The sequence below is a fragment of the Amblyraja radiata genome, chromosome 23 (assembly GCF_010909765.2).
Source record: "Amblyraja radiata isolate CabotCenter1 chromosome 23, sAmbRad1.1.pri, whole genome shotgun sequence".
In the NCBI taxonomy this organism is placed as follows: domain Eukaryota; kingdom Metazoa; phylum Chordata; class Chondrichthyes; order Rajiformes; family Rajidae; genus Amblyraja; species Amblyraja radiata.
Genome location: NC_045978.1, coordinates 16,303,526 through 16,317,905, shown reverse-complemented (window position 1 = coordinate 16,317,905; position 14,380 = coordinate 16,303,526). Strand labels below are relative to the sequence as shown.

At 38.6% G+C, this 14,380-nt stretch overlaps 1 protein-coding gene across 1 annotated transcript in view; it reads left to right on the top strand.

Moving 5' to 3' along the window:
* The first annotated feature begins 309 nt into the window (after nt 1-309).
* Nucleotides 310-14,380, top strand: part of ctnnbl1 (catenin beta like 1) — a 98,593-nt gene continuing 84,522 nt past the window's right edge. Inside the window, exons 1-2 of the mRNA XM_033041615.1 lie at nt 310-401; nt 8,690-8,866. Of these exons, the coding sequence (XP_032897506.1) occupies nt 372-401; nt 8,690-8,866 (207 nt within the window). The 5' untranslated portion in view covers nt 310-371. The remainder of the gene's footprint in view (nt 402-8,689; nt 8,867-14,380) is intronic.

Here is a 14,380-nt window from a genome sequence, read left to right as displayed (position 1 = left end):
TTTTAATCCAATTATTTCTTGCTTGAAGAGCTCAATCTTAAATTTGCCTTTTAGGGAGGTAGTAACATCTTTCATCAACAAAGACAAGAGATATAAGTGCCAAAAGACAATGTGGCGGTAGGCATCTTTTCTATGAACTCAACAAAAGGATTAAATCTCATGAACATTTAAATAATTCCTTGCCTCAGCTCTTCTCCCTCCTGCAATCTTCACAGACTAAGTGCATCAGGCAATCGCGGCAGTTTGGAGCTGATTTGCGACAGTTGCGGGTGTACGGCAGTGTCCTGTCCCGATCCTGACTTGCGGCAGTGTGGCAGTGTCACCCCAGCCATCGGCACCGTGCTTCTGCTGCTGTTGCTAACGGCACCGAGATGGATGTCGGCGAGTTGCTCAGTTATCAGGTGAGGTTTCGCCTCTTTTCACGGCGGTCGTGTAAAACCCGGCCTTGGATCGTCACCTTTCCCAGGACTGTTTGGTGTGGACGAAGCATGAGAGGCCGCAAAGCCTGGCGCTCGATTTGCGGCCGGTGCTGGGCTGGCGAGGGTGGTGGTTGGAGATGTTTGTAACCTGGGTTCAGTCAGACCAATCTTTCCCCAGTTTGAGGTCTGAATGACCCGTTCCTGTAGGAATTATATTAAAACCACTATGCACAGCCTTTTTGCAACAGCACACCAGTCGTTAGTAAAGTTAAAGAAAGTTGTGGAAGCGGCTAAAAAAGACTTTGAAGCCCTCATAACAGGAACAGGTGGATTAAGATAAATTCATAACATAATGTGGACATTTGTTAAAAGGTCTGGTTTTAATTGGAGGAGGCGGTGCTCTGAGGCCCTGATGCTTAAGATGCAGGGAAACTATAATATTATCTGTAAATATGGATCTTGTCATTTCGGATTGGTGAGATGCAGCTCAGGCCATTATTGTTGTGGCTTAGTGGTGGGGGGAGGTTTGGTGGGCAAATAAGGCATGCAGAAATGCCCCATTTTCACTCAGCAGAAGTTGCCTGCAACCACCCACACTGCCAGTCTCCCAAAAGTCCAGGGATGTACCATGTTCAAACCTGATAAAGATTCAGAAGCTGACAAATCCATCCCATACTGATCTTTGAACATACAAAGATATTGGCACCGCCTCGGTAGCATACACCTCTGACTCAGTTGACAAACGTCAAATTACTTGCTTTGCTTCACAGACTTGCCTCTGAAGTTTTGATATATAGTTAAGGAAACTTAACTTACTTTAAAAAATGTTTGCAAGTTCTTTAGGGCTATTGTAATTTGGGGCCACCTTGATACCTCCATCCATGATGAAAGTAGAATTAAACAAGATAGCTGGTAAAATGGAAGTTGCACCCTTTGGTACTATGAAGATTGCCTTTTATATATTTTCTTTAGTAAGTTACAGTAGCAAAGACCTCAACCACATTGGTTCTTACACTGTGGAACATTGTCCTGAAACTTAGTCATGGGCAGTTATTTTCAGACTATTAGTTATAGGAGGACTTTGTTTTAGTAATGTTTGGACAATTCTTATTTTTCTTCTGCTCATTACACAATGTACTAAACAAAGAGTATTAGGTGATGTGCAGAAATGTTTCCTAAATTAAAAATCTTGGTATAAATGAAAGTTATCTTTACCTCCAGAATAATCCTCCATTACAATCTCTGTGAATTTTAAAAAGCTAGAATGTTCATATCTTTCGCAGACATGCATTATAGTTCTGTAGATAGGAAAATAGCAATGAATAAGATGAATCTCTTACAATAATTTTTTAATGTATTACTTGATGTGATGTCATGTGTGTGATATTTTGGTTCACTTTCCAAAGAATGGCCCATTATGAGAGAAAGTCCTTTCATTTAATTCCATTGGAAATGGACTTTGGGATTATTATTTTCTAATCTGCTGTCATTGATGTTGATCTTGCTATGACAAAAATGCCAGATGTAACATTAGTTAAGCACATGCAATGCAAATATAATGAAGTTTTAAGAATTGCAGAGTAATGGTTTAATTACTGTATACTTGAACTGACTGTCAGAATTAATAATTTGTCGATTTTAATTGTACATTCCCCACAGGATTCACTGTTACTGAAGAAAGTAAATTCTCAGATTAAAAATTCATAATTCTCACGGATTATAAATTTCAGTCAGGATGCACCATATTCTGGTAATTTAATGGCATGCTCTATTTACTTTGCCCATCATTTAATTAGGCATAGTCACACAGCATGGAAATATGCCAACCAAGATGCCCGTACAAGCTAGTCCTATTTCACTGTGCTTAGCCCATATCCCTCTAAATCTTTCTTATCTATGTATCATTTTAAGGTCATTCCATATACCCATTATTCTCCAAGTTAAAAAGGTATTAAATCTTTCCCCTCTTTCTAACCTATGCCTTCTGGTTCTTAATTTCTCTACCCGCAGAAGAAAGACTGCGCATTCACCATATTTATCCCCCCTCATGATTTAATATACCTCTGGGAGATTACCTCTCAGTGTCCTGTGCTCCAGGGAATAATCTCCAGGGGTCACAGTTTAAGGATAAAGGGGAAATCCTTTAGGACCGAGATGAGAAAAACATTTTTCACACAGAGAGTGGTGAATCTCTGGAACTCTCTGCCACAGAAGGTAGTTGAGGCCAGTTAATTGGCTATATTTAAGAGGGAGTTAGATGTGGCCCTTGTGGCTAAAGGGATGGAGAGAAGGCTACTGAGTTGGATGATCAGCCATGATCATATTGAATGGCGGTGCAGGCTCAAAGGGCCGAATGGCCTACTCCTGCACCTATTTTCTATGTTTCTATGAATAAAGTTTGAGCCTGTCCAAACTCACCCTATACCTCAAGCCTCAAATTCCTGGTAATATCATCGTAAATCTGCTCTGCACTCACTCCATAATGATGGCATCTTTTTGTCTAGCAGGATGACCAAAACTGAACAGAGTACTCCAAGTGTGGACTCACCAACGTCTTGTACAACTGTAACATAACATCATAACTTCTATAGGTACACAAAAAAGCAGGAGAAACTCAGCGGGTGCAGCAGTATCTATGGAGCGAAGGAAATAGGCAACGTTTCGGGCCGAAACCCTTCTTCAGACTGGATAACTTCTATACTCAGTTCCCTGACTAATGAACACTAGCATCTCAAAAGGCTTCTTCACCATCCTATCCTCACCACCCTATCCATCAGCAAAGCTACTTTCAGGGAACTATGCATTTGTATTTATAGATCTTGTTGTTCCATGACACTCCTGGGGCCTTACTGTTCACTGTAAATGCCCAGCCTTAATTTAACTTCCCGAAATGCAATTATGCACAATTATCTGAATTAAGTTCCATTTGTCATTCCTCTGCCCACTTGCCCAACTGATCAAGATCCCCCTGTAATTCTTGATTACCATCTTCAATCAATCAATCAGATTTATTCATCACATACACAATAAAGTGCAGTGAAATTCACTGTCAACAATACCACCTATTTTGGTGTGATCTGCAAACTTACTAATTGTGCCTTGTACATTGTGGTCCAAGTTGTTGATATAGATGACAAATGGAAATAGGCCCCATCCTGATCCCTGAGGCACACCAAGAATCACAGGCCTTCAGTCTGAAAAACAATCTTCCACCAATCTTTCTTACCATTGAGCCATTAAGTGAGAAAACAATGGTGTGCAGCCTGGACAACTGGTGCTTGGTGGCTCACTGTTGCAAGGTTGCCAAGAAGCAGAAAATAACCTGCAGTTGCTATAAACCTGAAAACAGGAAATGCTGGAGATGCTCAGTAGATCATGTAACATCCACATCTGAGGAGAGTGGAACAATGTTCACGTTTCAGTTTGAAGAACCTTCTGATGAAACTATTATTCTTTCAAAAGATTTCAGATTTGTGTCGAATATCTGAATAAATGAGAAATTCTTAACTATTGCCGGTTGGAGCAAAGTTAACCACCTAGAATGCACCTTATTCAATCTTTGACCTGTAGATATCCTTTCTTCTGTTCAACATTAGAAAATCCAGTTCAACGTTACAAAACATCCTGCTTATCACTTTGATGTTCTTATGCCTCTGAATTCACAAAAAAAATTGTCGACTTGAAACATTAACTTTATTGATTTCTCCACAGATGCTGGCTGATCTTTATTTTTATAACTTTGGTTTTAACATGTTTTATCCACACTGAAGTATAAAGTGCTGACTACAAGGGCGCCCTGTTATAATTAAGAGAGATTGTGACATCAGAAGTACGTGGCTAGGAAGTGCATGTCAAATGTAAAGCTTTCAATTTATAGATAAGTATCTAGATGTTGTTTAGAGATACAGCATGGACACCGGCCATTCAGCCCATCTAGTCCGCCTGCCTAACAATCACCCTTACACTAACTAGTTCTATCCTTCAAATTGGGGTCCATTTACGGAGGCTAATTAACCTGCAAACCTGCACGCTTTTGTAATCTGTTTAGAATATTGGGTATTACTGAAACATGGCTGCAAAAGGGCCAGGGCTGGGAACTGAATATTCAAGGGTATACCTCCTATCGAAAAGACAGAGGGGGTGGGGTTGCCCTGTTGATGAGGAATGAAATTCAGTCCCTTGCAAGGGGTGACATTGAAACAGGAGATGTGGAGTCAGTATGGATAGAATTAAAGAATTGTAAGGGTAAAAAGACCCTAATGGGATTAATCTACAGGCCTCCAAACAGCCTGGACATAGGAGTTAATCAGGAATCAGGAGTTAAAATTGGCATGTAGCAAAAGTAATGCTGTGGTTGTTATGGGAGATTTCAACATGCAGGTAGACTGGGAAAATCAGGTTAGTACTGGACCCCAAGAAAGGGACTTTGTAGAGTGCCTTTGTGATGGATTCTTTGAACAGCTTGTATTGGAGCCTACCAGGGAGAAGGCAATTCTGGATTTAGTGTTATGTAATGAACCAGATTTGATAAAGGACCTCGAGGTTAATGAGCCATTAGGAGGCAGTGACCATAACATGGTCAGGCTTTAACCTACAATTGGAGAGGGAGAAGAGTAGACCGGAGGTGTCAGTGTTGCAGTTGAATAAAGGGGACTATGGGGCCATGAGGGAGGAGCTGGCCAAAGTTGAGTGGAAAGATACACTAGCAGGGATGACAGTGGAACAAAAAATGGCAGGTGTTTCTAGGAATAATACAGAAGGTGCATGATCAGTACATTCCTAGGAGGAAGAAAGATTTCAAGGGGAGAAAGGGACGTCCATGCTGTATCTCGGTGGCTTTGCTGAGTACTACTCCATTTGTCAAATCAAAATCGCACTTTCAACCCTGTATTATTGTTTCCTATAACTGTTTAAAAGTCCTTTGAGAATACAGCATTTTTTTCTGTAATGCTGAAAGTACAATCAAATCTCATGGAGTTGGCCTCTTTTGTCAGTGCAGGAAAACATTACAGTTTTCATATGACTTGAACTGTGAAGTTTTAAGCACAAGAATAGAATAAAAGCTTAAAGTCTAAATTTATTATGCAGTGCTTATTTGACTTATGCAGTTGGTTACATTACATTTATTTGAGGTTGAGGCATATTTGATTTTTAGATATTGGATGTTGTACATTGAACAAACCATTACTACCTTTTATTGAAATTAGCAAAATACATTTTTGATCGTATTCAAAATTTGAAGTCCAAATTTTTTGAGATTTCAGATTTAAAGTAGTTTGGTATCTTCTTCTTGCGTATGGCGTGCACAGCCTAAAGTTGTAGGACAACTTGTTCTATTTGACCTTATTTGATTTTGCATGCCAGGTTGATTGCATTTCTCGAAACATGGCGGACCACGCGAAGGTTGCAATCTCCCACCCCGTAGTTTGTATGAGGATATTGCACATGTTTGATTATGGTTAAGGATGAGTCGAATAAAATAATTTAATGCCTTTTTTGTTATGATAATGGACTGGGAAAGCTGTTGAATAAAAATCTAGATTGTTTTAAAATAAATTTTAATGATTACCTAATATATTCTGGAACACCTAGCTGAGCTAACCAGTGTTATTAGCATGAAGCACATTTTGAAGGTGCAATTAGAGAAACTAGAATGATATTCTAGGAGCTTTATTATTTTCTACTGCCAATTTTCTATTCCTGCTCGGTATAATGGGCCAAGCTAATGAAGGGTGTGATCCAAATTAATTTCAAATAATATTAAGCTAGAATGTGTAATGCAGGAAAAATTCTACATAGGATAAGTTCAATCTATGTTATCACTAAATGGTTGATCTGATATAATTATTTTTTACATTTAATATTTTAAGGGTAATTGATTTTTTTTTTTAATGCTCTGAGTAGCTCTAATATTTTACAGTATAATCTGAGCTTCAATGTATTCAATTGTATAGTTACAGCTTACATTGGAAGGCAAATAACGTTAATAGGTGACTAGATATCCTGGAACTAATGTGCAATACTGCGATAATAACCACTTTAAATCAAAAGTCTTAAAAGTTTAAGGTTTAGTGAGTATGATCAAAAATGCTCCTTGCTAATTTCAATAACAATCCTTTGCTCACTGCACAGGATCTCATTGCTAAATAATAATCAAAAGATCTAGGTTATAATCCAAAAGGCATAGGTTTAAATCACAATACACCATCTGAACTCAGTTCAAAAATTTGGTCGTTGTAAAATGAATCTGCATCCTTGTAAAATCGAACTGGTTTGTCAATGTCCTTTTTGGGAATGAAACAAGTCACCCTTTATCCAAATGTATTTTTATTATCTCCTAAACAATGAGTGATATATTCTTTACTTGGGGATGTCTGTGGTGTTGTCAAGATAACTTCAGTTAAACGCAAATTAAGTTTTAGTACTCTTAAGCTAGCAAAACACTAACATTGTTACATTACATTAATTCGTTAGTGTTGTCTGCCTGTCTTTATTTTTGCATTTTATAGCTACAGTATCAGTTTAAACAAATAAGTAACCTACTTTATTTTCAGGAAATAGTGACAGTCACTTATGTAACTGTTATTTGCCTACTTAACTTACAATAACTTCTCAAATTCAGTTTGGACATGTAATCCCAAAGATGTACTGCTGTAATGTTTCAATTTTGTATTTCTCTGTTAGTCAAATAACCGAATGGTAAATTCCAATTGTTGCAGCATGTGAACGACAGATACGCATTTAATTTAATCCAATTTTATGTACAAATGAGTAACTTACAACCACAATTACATGTATTAGAAATAGATTTTGGTTTGGTTGTGGTGTGTTTTAAAAATATATTAAGTAATTACATTGGGTAAAGATGGTGCACGCATAAGACAAAGTGATCACAAATTTGCATTAACGTGAGAGGATATTCTTCACTGTGGTGGAGATGTTAAAGATTGGGTTTCCGCCAAGTGCTTCAGTTTTCTCTCACATGCATAGGTTCACGGGCAACTGTAATTGTTCCGTATTAGAATTGCTAAACACTGAATTATTCTGGTCCTATATCTTTTTCAAGATAGGATCTTCATTTTCATGATAAAAGTAACAGCAGTATTTGCTTTTATAATTTACAATATCCTACAGAATAGTCCATCAAAGTTAATGAGATGATAAATATTTGCTGGCTCTGGCTTTTCTGATACCTTGGTCAAATGACCACATTTAGGAGTTTATTGACTATCTTACTCCCGGCCTGATTCTACTCTCTTGTGTATTTTTTTTAGTAACCAAGACACTTGATGACCTTCTTCCCCTTAATAAGTCCATGCAGTACTCCTGTTGTTAGCCCGGCTGGGATAATTAACCTCTGCACAGATCATGTGTTGAACTTTAGACCTTGCTGATCTATGCTTCCAAGGCAAGCAGCTTTAGATGATGTATATGAAATATCTGGAAGGGCACAAAAATGTACCTCAGTTTTTGTTACACAGTACATCTTTTTTCACTAAGCAAAACTGGAATGTAAAGAGCCTGTCCCACTTGGGCGTTATTTGCACGTCATTTACGCAATATCATTTACGCATCACGACGCACGACGGCCACATGATGCGCGCATGGCGTGCATTATGCACGCATGGTACGTGGTGACGTAGGCAGTGAGGCGCGGTCGCGCGCATTGCCCCAGGATTTTGGGATTCACAAAATCTTTACTCGCCACCTGCGTGTCGCGCAAATGACGCCCAAGTGGGGCAGAATCTTAATGTGTCTTGTGTCAAATAGGCAATGATGTTGCATCCTAACTGCAGTATCCTTGGTATCTATTTTTTTGTAACCATTTTACTTTGAAATTACCAAACGACTCAGTTTTAATTTTGCACGGTACTAAACTCTCTACATAGCTAATTTACTCTCAATAAGAGTATAAACAGCAAACATTCGTTAAAGTTTAATATTCTGCATTGAGTAAACTGCTTGGGCAGCATGTGTACTTACCATTACTTTGCTCTATGGCTGTCATGTCTCTTAACATGTGTACATTGAACAGTTGTGAGCTATTGTTTAATTGAATAGATGGGAATTTAATGTATGGGCTACTGTTTGTGTTTTTCCATGTAATTGCAGTATTGTTTGTTGTCGGCCAATAATTCTTTGGTAGACTAAATCTATTGTGTGACATTTTAAAAGGTCATGTCTTCAAAATCATTAAAAATAGCAAAGGTGTAGCCTATCTAGGCCATAGTGTTAAAAGGTCTGTTGATAATTAGGTACATGTTTTATAGCCTGACAGGGGTGCAAAACGTCTCCGTGGTATTGATGAAGATGATGACGATTTAAAAGCATCACACAAGTATGGCTCGGTTAAAAGAAGTTACCTTGAAGAGAGTGGAACTATGGTTAATGATGAAGAGGAAGATGCAAGCAAGAAGAAAATCCTTGATTTAATGGAAACTGATGAGGTAATAATATTTCTGATCAGTCTTTTCTCTCTTTTTCTTAGCGTGATTTCCAAAATGCTATGTTGGCTTTTTGTGGAAAAAAACATTCAGTAAGCTTAGCATGGTGAACATTTTGACAAATTTATATTTATTATTATTATTACTACAGAGAATACAGAAATTGGCTAGCTTTTAGTTTTTGTCATATGACTTGCAAATATGGGAATGCAACTAATATTTTTGATTTTTTTGTTAAACTGGAATTATGATGGCAAGATGTTATTGTCGGTTAGTCCTATATTTGTATGGGCATTTTGTATTTTAAAGTGAAGGCCTTACTTACCTATTTCGCCCATTTAATCTGCTTCCTTTCTGGTTATTTCATCACATTTAATAGAAAATGATGGAATATACATTTTCTGGTAATGCTTCATTACAAACATTGTTAGATTTTCCATTATCTGTTGTAGGTTTCTCAGTTGGAGTGTTTACTTGATCTTTCCAGTTTCAACGTCCATTTTAAGCTCTCGTTTTTTCTGGCTGGTTTGTCTTTAATTTGCTTGCCATTGCTTCAGTGTAGAAAGATCAGAAAGACTTACACTTATCTTTATAACCGAGGGATGTTACACAGCTTTTCGGCCAGTGAAGAGCTATTTAGAAGACCGTAGTCACTTTCTGTGCAACAATCTCCACAAAATGGAACATGGTAATCCGAAAATGATTAGTGGTGTTGATGGAGGACTAAATATTGTATTGGCCAAGATAACAGGAGAAAACTTTTTGGATGTAATGCTGTTAATTTTTTTTAAGTTGGTGTGAGACGACCTACAGTATAAGACACCAATAACTCAGATGGTGCAGCAATTCCTCAGTTTTGTCTGAGTTTGTCAGCCTAATTATTTTGTGTTTGGGTCTTTTGGATTGATGTTTAAATCCAGACTTTGGAATCACATAGAAATTGCATGCATATGCACACATTCTTTGAAAGCTTACTATCAATCAGATAGCTGGAACATCTTAAGTATTTCCAGAGACACCTTTGTTTTTTTTAATGAAAGTTTGTTGGTATATAAACCAGTCAAATCAATTAAATTAAAAACAAATGAAACAAATGTTTTTCCTTGTACACCTTGAATCTGATAGTACTAATAACATTTACGGTAGCTTTAATTAGCACTGTACTTCTGTAACATTTATTAAATTGTAGTTCCTGAAAAAAAAAATGCCATATCTATTGTTATCCAATTTTTAATTGAGATCACAAAAAATAATCCGTGACATCATACATAAATATTCTCCAGGAACACATTGTGATATCCGCCTCTTTATGTTTTCCCAACCAAGTGATTTTCTTTCTCATTCTGAACAGTTGTAATGTAATCTTATGATTTAGTACATCAAAGTCATGCTTTGTGTTTTACATTGTCTTTATAAAATGGTGCAATATATGATTAGTCACAAACTGCACTGTGGGAAATTTAAGATTTTTAAAATACATGCAAGCTTTAATTATCATTTTTAAAAGACCGAGTCTTCCTCTTCTGGATGATTAATTACATTAAAATGTGCCAATCATGTTTTTATGATGTGGACTATAAAGTTAATTGCTTACTGCATTAATTGAGAAGAGAATGCCTTCAATGCTCCAATTGGGATCTCGCTCCCATCATGATATTGCTAAGAGCATTTTCCTTTAACAAGCAAAATAAATTAAAAAAAATATTGAAACAGTAAATCTAGGAGGATACATTTGATACAGTGTATATATGGTTTCTGAGAAATTGCTATTTGAAAAGATGTTTTCATCATGGAACGTGAAATATTTTGATGCCTGGACTACGTAATCCCAACAGAGCATACTTCCCATCCAGTATTGATTGGTGTAGCAGCTTTTGAGACTTGGGAGCAATTAAAAGAAAATTGTTCTGAAATTCAATGAAAACTACATTTTATTGAAGAAGTTGGTAAGAGCATGATGTAAAAATATAATCTTCAACAAAAGCACTGTATGAAACTGATGCACTAGTTTGGCACACAGAATCTAATTTTTTTTCAGGGTGCAAAAAAGAACAATAATATCCCTTGTACTTCTAATTAAAAAGACAGAGCTTTGAGTACTTAGAGCAAATCTAGCTAGACTATTGTAAAATTAATGGGGGAAAGTACCACTTGGATAGGTCTAGCAGTAGCTTTATAAAGGTAATTAAGTAGTGACCAAATGTTTAACACATTAAAAAATTTAAAAAAGATGAAAAAACAGACAAACTGTTGGCGGGGCTGCCAATTGTGTGGCGCCCCTGGTGGTAAAATTTTATTGGTCATCCAAGAGATCGTTTAAAAAAAATAAAAAAAATAATTCTTCAGCTGTAGAAGACATTGTCCTAAGAGCACGATGGTCCTTTCAACTATTGCTATTCTTGTGCTTTCTTGATTGTATTAATTGGGAATTTCAAGGTAATGATACAATGACAATAAAGACATGATTAATTAACCCAAGGTCGGGATGGTATTGATTTGAAGAGCAACTTGAAGGAGATTATATTTAATTCGGTTGTTGGTCATGTTTCTTGTTGAAATGAGCCCATACAGTCACAATGCAGAAGATTACAAACTTTAATGACAGAAGTGCTGGGAAGGCTTGATTGTTGTGGAAGATAGATACAAAAAGCTGAAGTAACTCAGCGGAACAGGCAGCATCTCTGGAGAGAAGGAATGGGTGATGTTTTGGGTCGAGACCCTTCTGACAATTGTGGACGCTGGTAATACTGACAGCTTTGTCTTGGATTTTGTTGAGCATCTGTTCTGTTTGGGTTGTATACATTTAGATTAGTAGTCAGTATATAATTTGAATCCTGACCAAATATATTCTGAAAAAGCTCAGCAAATTGAACAAGAGCAAGAATAGTACAACTCAGGAATAGGGTCTTCAGCCCACAATGTCCGTGCCGAGTAAGTTGAACTAATCTTCTCTGCTACATATCCCTCTGTTCCCTTCATATCCTTGTGCCTATCCAAAAGCCTCAAATGCCACTATCGTGTTTGCCTCCACCGCCACCCTGGCAGAAATTGCTCGTGGACTTAACATCGGAGTCGGTCCAGGCAACCATGGTTCTCTCCTTTAAATGGTGCTCATCTCACCATAAACCTATGCCCTCTAGTCTGATATTTCCACCCTGTGGAAAAATATTTTGAGTGTCCACCCTAACTATTTTATATGTTTCTATCAGGTCTGCCATTAGCCTCTGGCGCTGCTGAGAAAACGATCAAAGTATGAAAGCAAGCATACCACATGTCTTCTTTACCTCTCTATCTACTTGTAGCCTTTTTGGAGATCCTTCTGTACATCAGTGCTGTTAAGAGTCTTTTCATTAACTGTCAAGTCAAGAGAGTTTATTGTCATGTGTCCCAGATAGGACAATTAAATTTCTGCTTGCTGCAGCACAACAGAGTATTGTAAGCATAAATAGAAACATAGAAATTAGGTGCAGGAGTAGGCCATTCGGCCCTTCGAGCCTGCACCGCCATTCAATATGATCATGGCTGATCATCCAACTCAGTATCCCGTACCTGCCATCTCTCCATACCCTCTGATCCCCTTAGCCACAAGGGCCACATCTAACTCCCTCTTAAATATAGCCAATGAACTGGCCTCGACTACCCTCTGTGGCAGGGAGTTCCAGAGATTCACCACTCTCTGTGTGAAAAAAGTTCTTCTCATCTCGGTTTTAAAGGATTTCCCCCTTATCCTTAAGCTGTGACCCCTTGTCCTGGACTTCCCCAACATCGGGAGCAATCTTCCTGCATCCAGCCTGTCCAACCCCTTAAGAATTTTGTACGTTTCTATAAGATCCCCTCTCAATCTCCTAAATTCTAGAGAGTATAAACCAAGTCTATCCAGTCTTTCTTCATAAGACAGTCCTGACATCCCAGGAATCAGTCTGGTGAACCTTCTCTGCACTCCCTCTATGGCAATAATGTCCTTCCTCAGATTTGGAGACCAAAACTGTATGCAATACTCCAGGTGTGGTCTCACCAAGACCCTGTACAACTGCAGTAGAACCTCCCTGCTCCTATACTCAAATCCTTTTGCTATGAAAGCTAACATACCATTCGCTTTCTTCACTGCCTGCTGCACCTGCATGCCCACTTTCAATGACTGGTGTACCATGACACCCAGGTCTCGCTGCATCTCCCCTTTTCCTAGTCGGCCACCATTTAGATAATAGTCTGCTTTCCTGTTTTTGCCACCAAAATGGATAACCTCACATTTATCCACATTATACTGCATCTGCCAAACATTTGCCCACTCACCCAGCCTATCCAAGTCACCTTGCAGTCTCCTAGCATCCTCCTCACAGCTAACACTGCCCCCCAGCTTAGTGTCATCCGCAAACTTGGAGATATTGCCTTCAATTCCCTCATCCAGATCATTAATATATATTGTAAATAGCTGGGGCCCCAGCACTGAGCCTTGCGGTACCCCACTAGTCACTGCCTGCCATTGTGAAAAGGACCCGTTTACTCCTATTCTTTGCTTCCTGTTTGCCAGCCAGTTCTCTATCCACATCAATACTGAACCCCCAATGCCGTGTGCTTTAAGTTTGTAAACTAATCTCTTATGTGGGACCTTGTCGAAAGCCTTCTGGAAGTCCAGATACACCACATCCACTGGTTCTCCCCTATCCACGCTGCTAGTTACATCCTCGAAAAATTCTATAAGATTCGTCAGACATGATTTACCTTTTGTAAATCCATGCTGACTTTGTCCAATGATTTCACCACTTTCCAAATGTGCTGCTATCCCATCTTTAATAACTGACTCTAGCAGTTTCCCCACTACCGATGTTAGACTAACTGGTCTGTAATTCCCCGTTTTCTCTCTCCCTCCCTTCTTAAAAAGTGGGGTTACGTTTGCTACCCGCCAATCCTCAGGAACTACTCCAGAATCTAAAGAGTTTTGAAAGATTATTACTAATGCATCCACTATTTCTGGAGCTACTTCCTTAAGTACTCTGGGATGCAGCCTATCTGGCCCTGGGGATTTATCGGCCTTTAATCCATTTAATTTACCCAACACCACTTCCCGGCTAACCTGGATTTCACTCAATTCCTCCAACTCCTTTGACCCGCGGTCCCCTGCTATTTCCGGCAGATTATTTATGTCTTCCTTAGTGAAGACGGAACCAAAGTAGTTATTCAATTGGTCCGCCATATCCTTGTTCCCCATGATCAACTCACCCGTTTCTGACTGCAAGGGACCTACATTTGTTTTAACTAATCTCTTTCTTTTCACATATCTGGATTTCACTCAATTCCTCCAACTCCTTTGACCCGCGGTCCCCTGCTGATGTAAACAAATGTTTTTCTCTCTCTGCGTCTCTGCTCCCTCTCTCTCTCTCTCTCTCTGCCATCTCTCTACCCCACCCCCTTTCCCCACCCTCTCTAGACACACCTGCGAGTTGGGGGCTATGTGCCAGTGGATAGGGCGGGGATGGTGTAAACAGAGCCAATTAATAATATCAAGGGGAGTGGTTA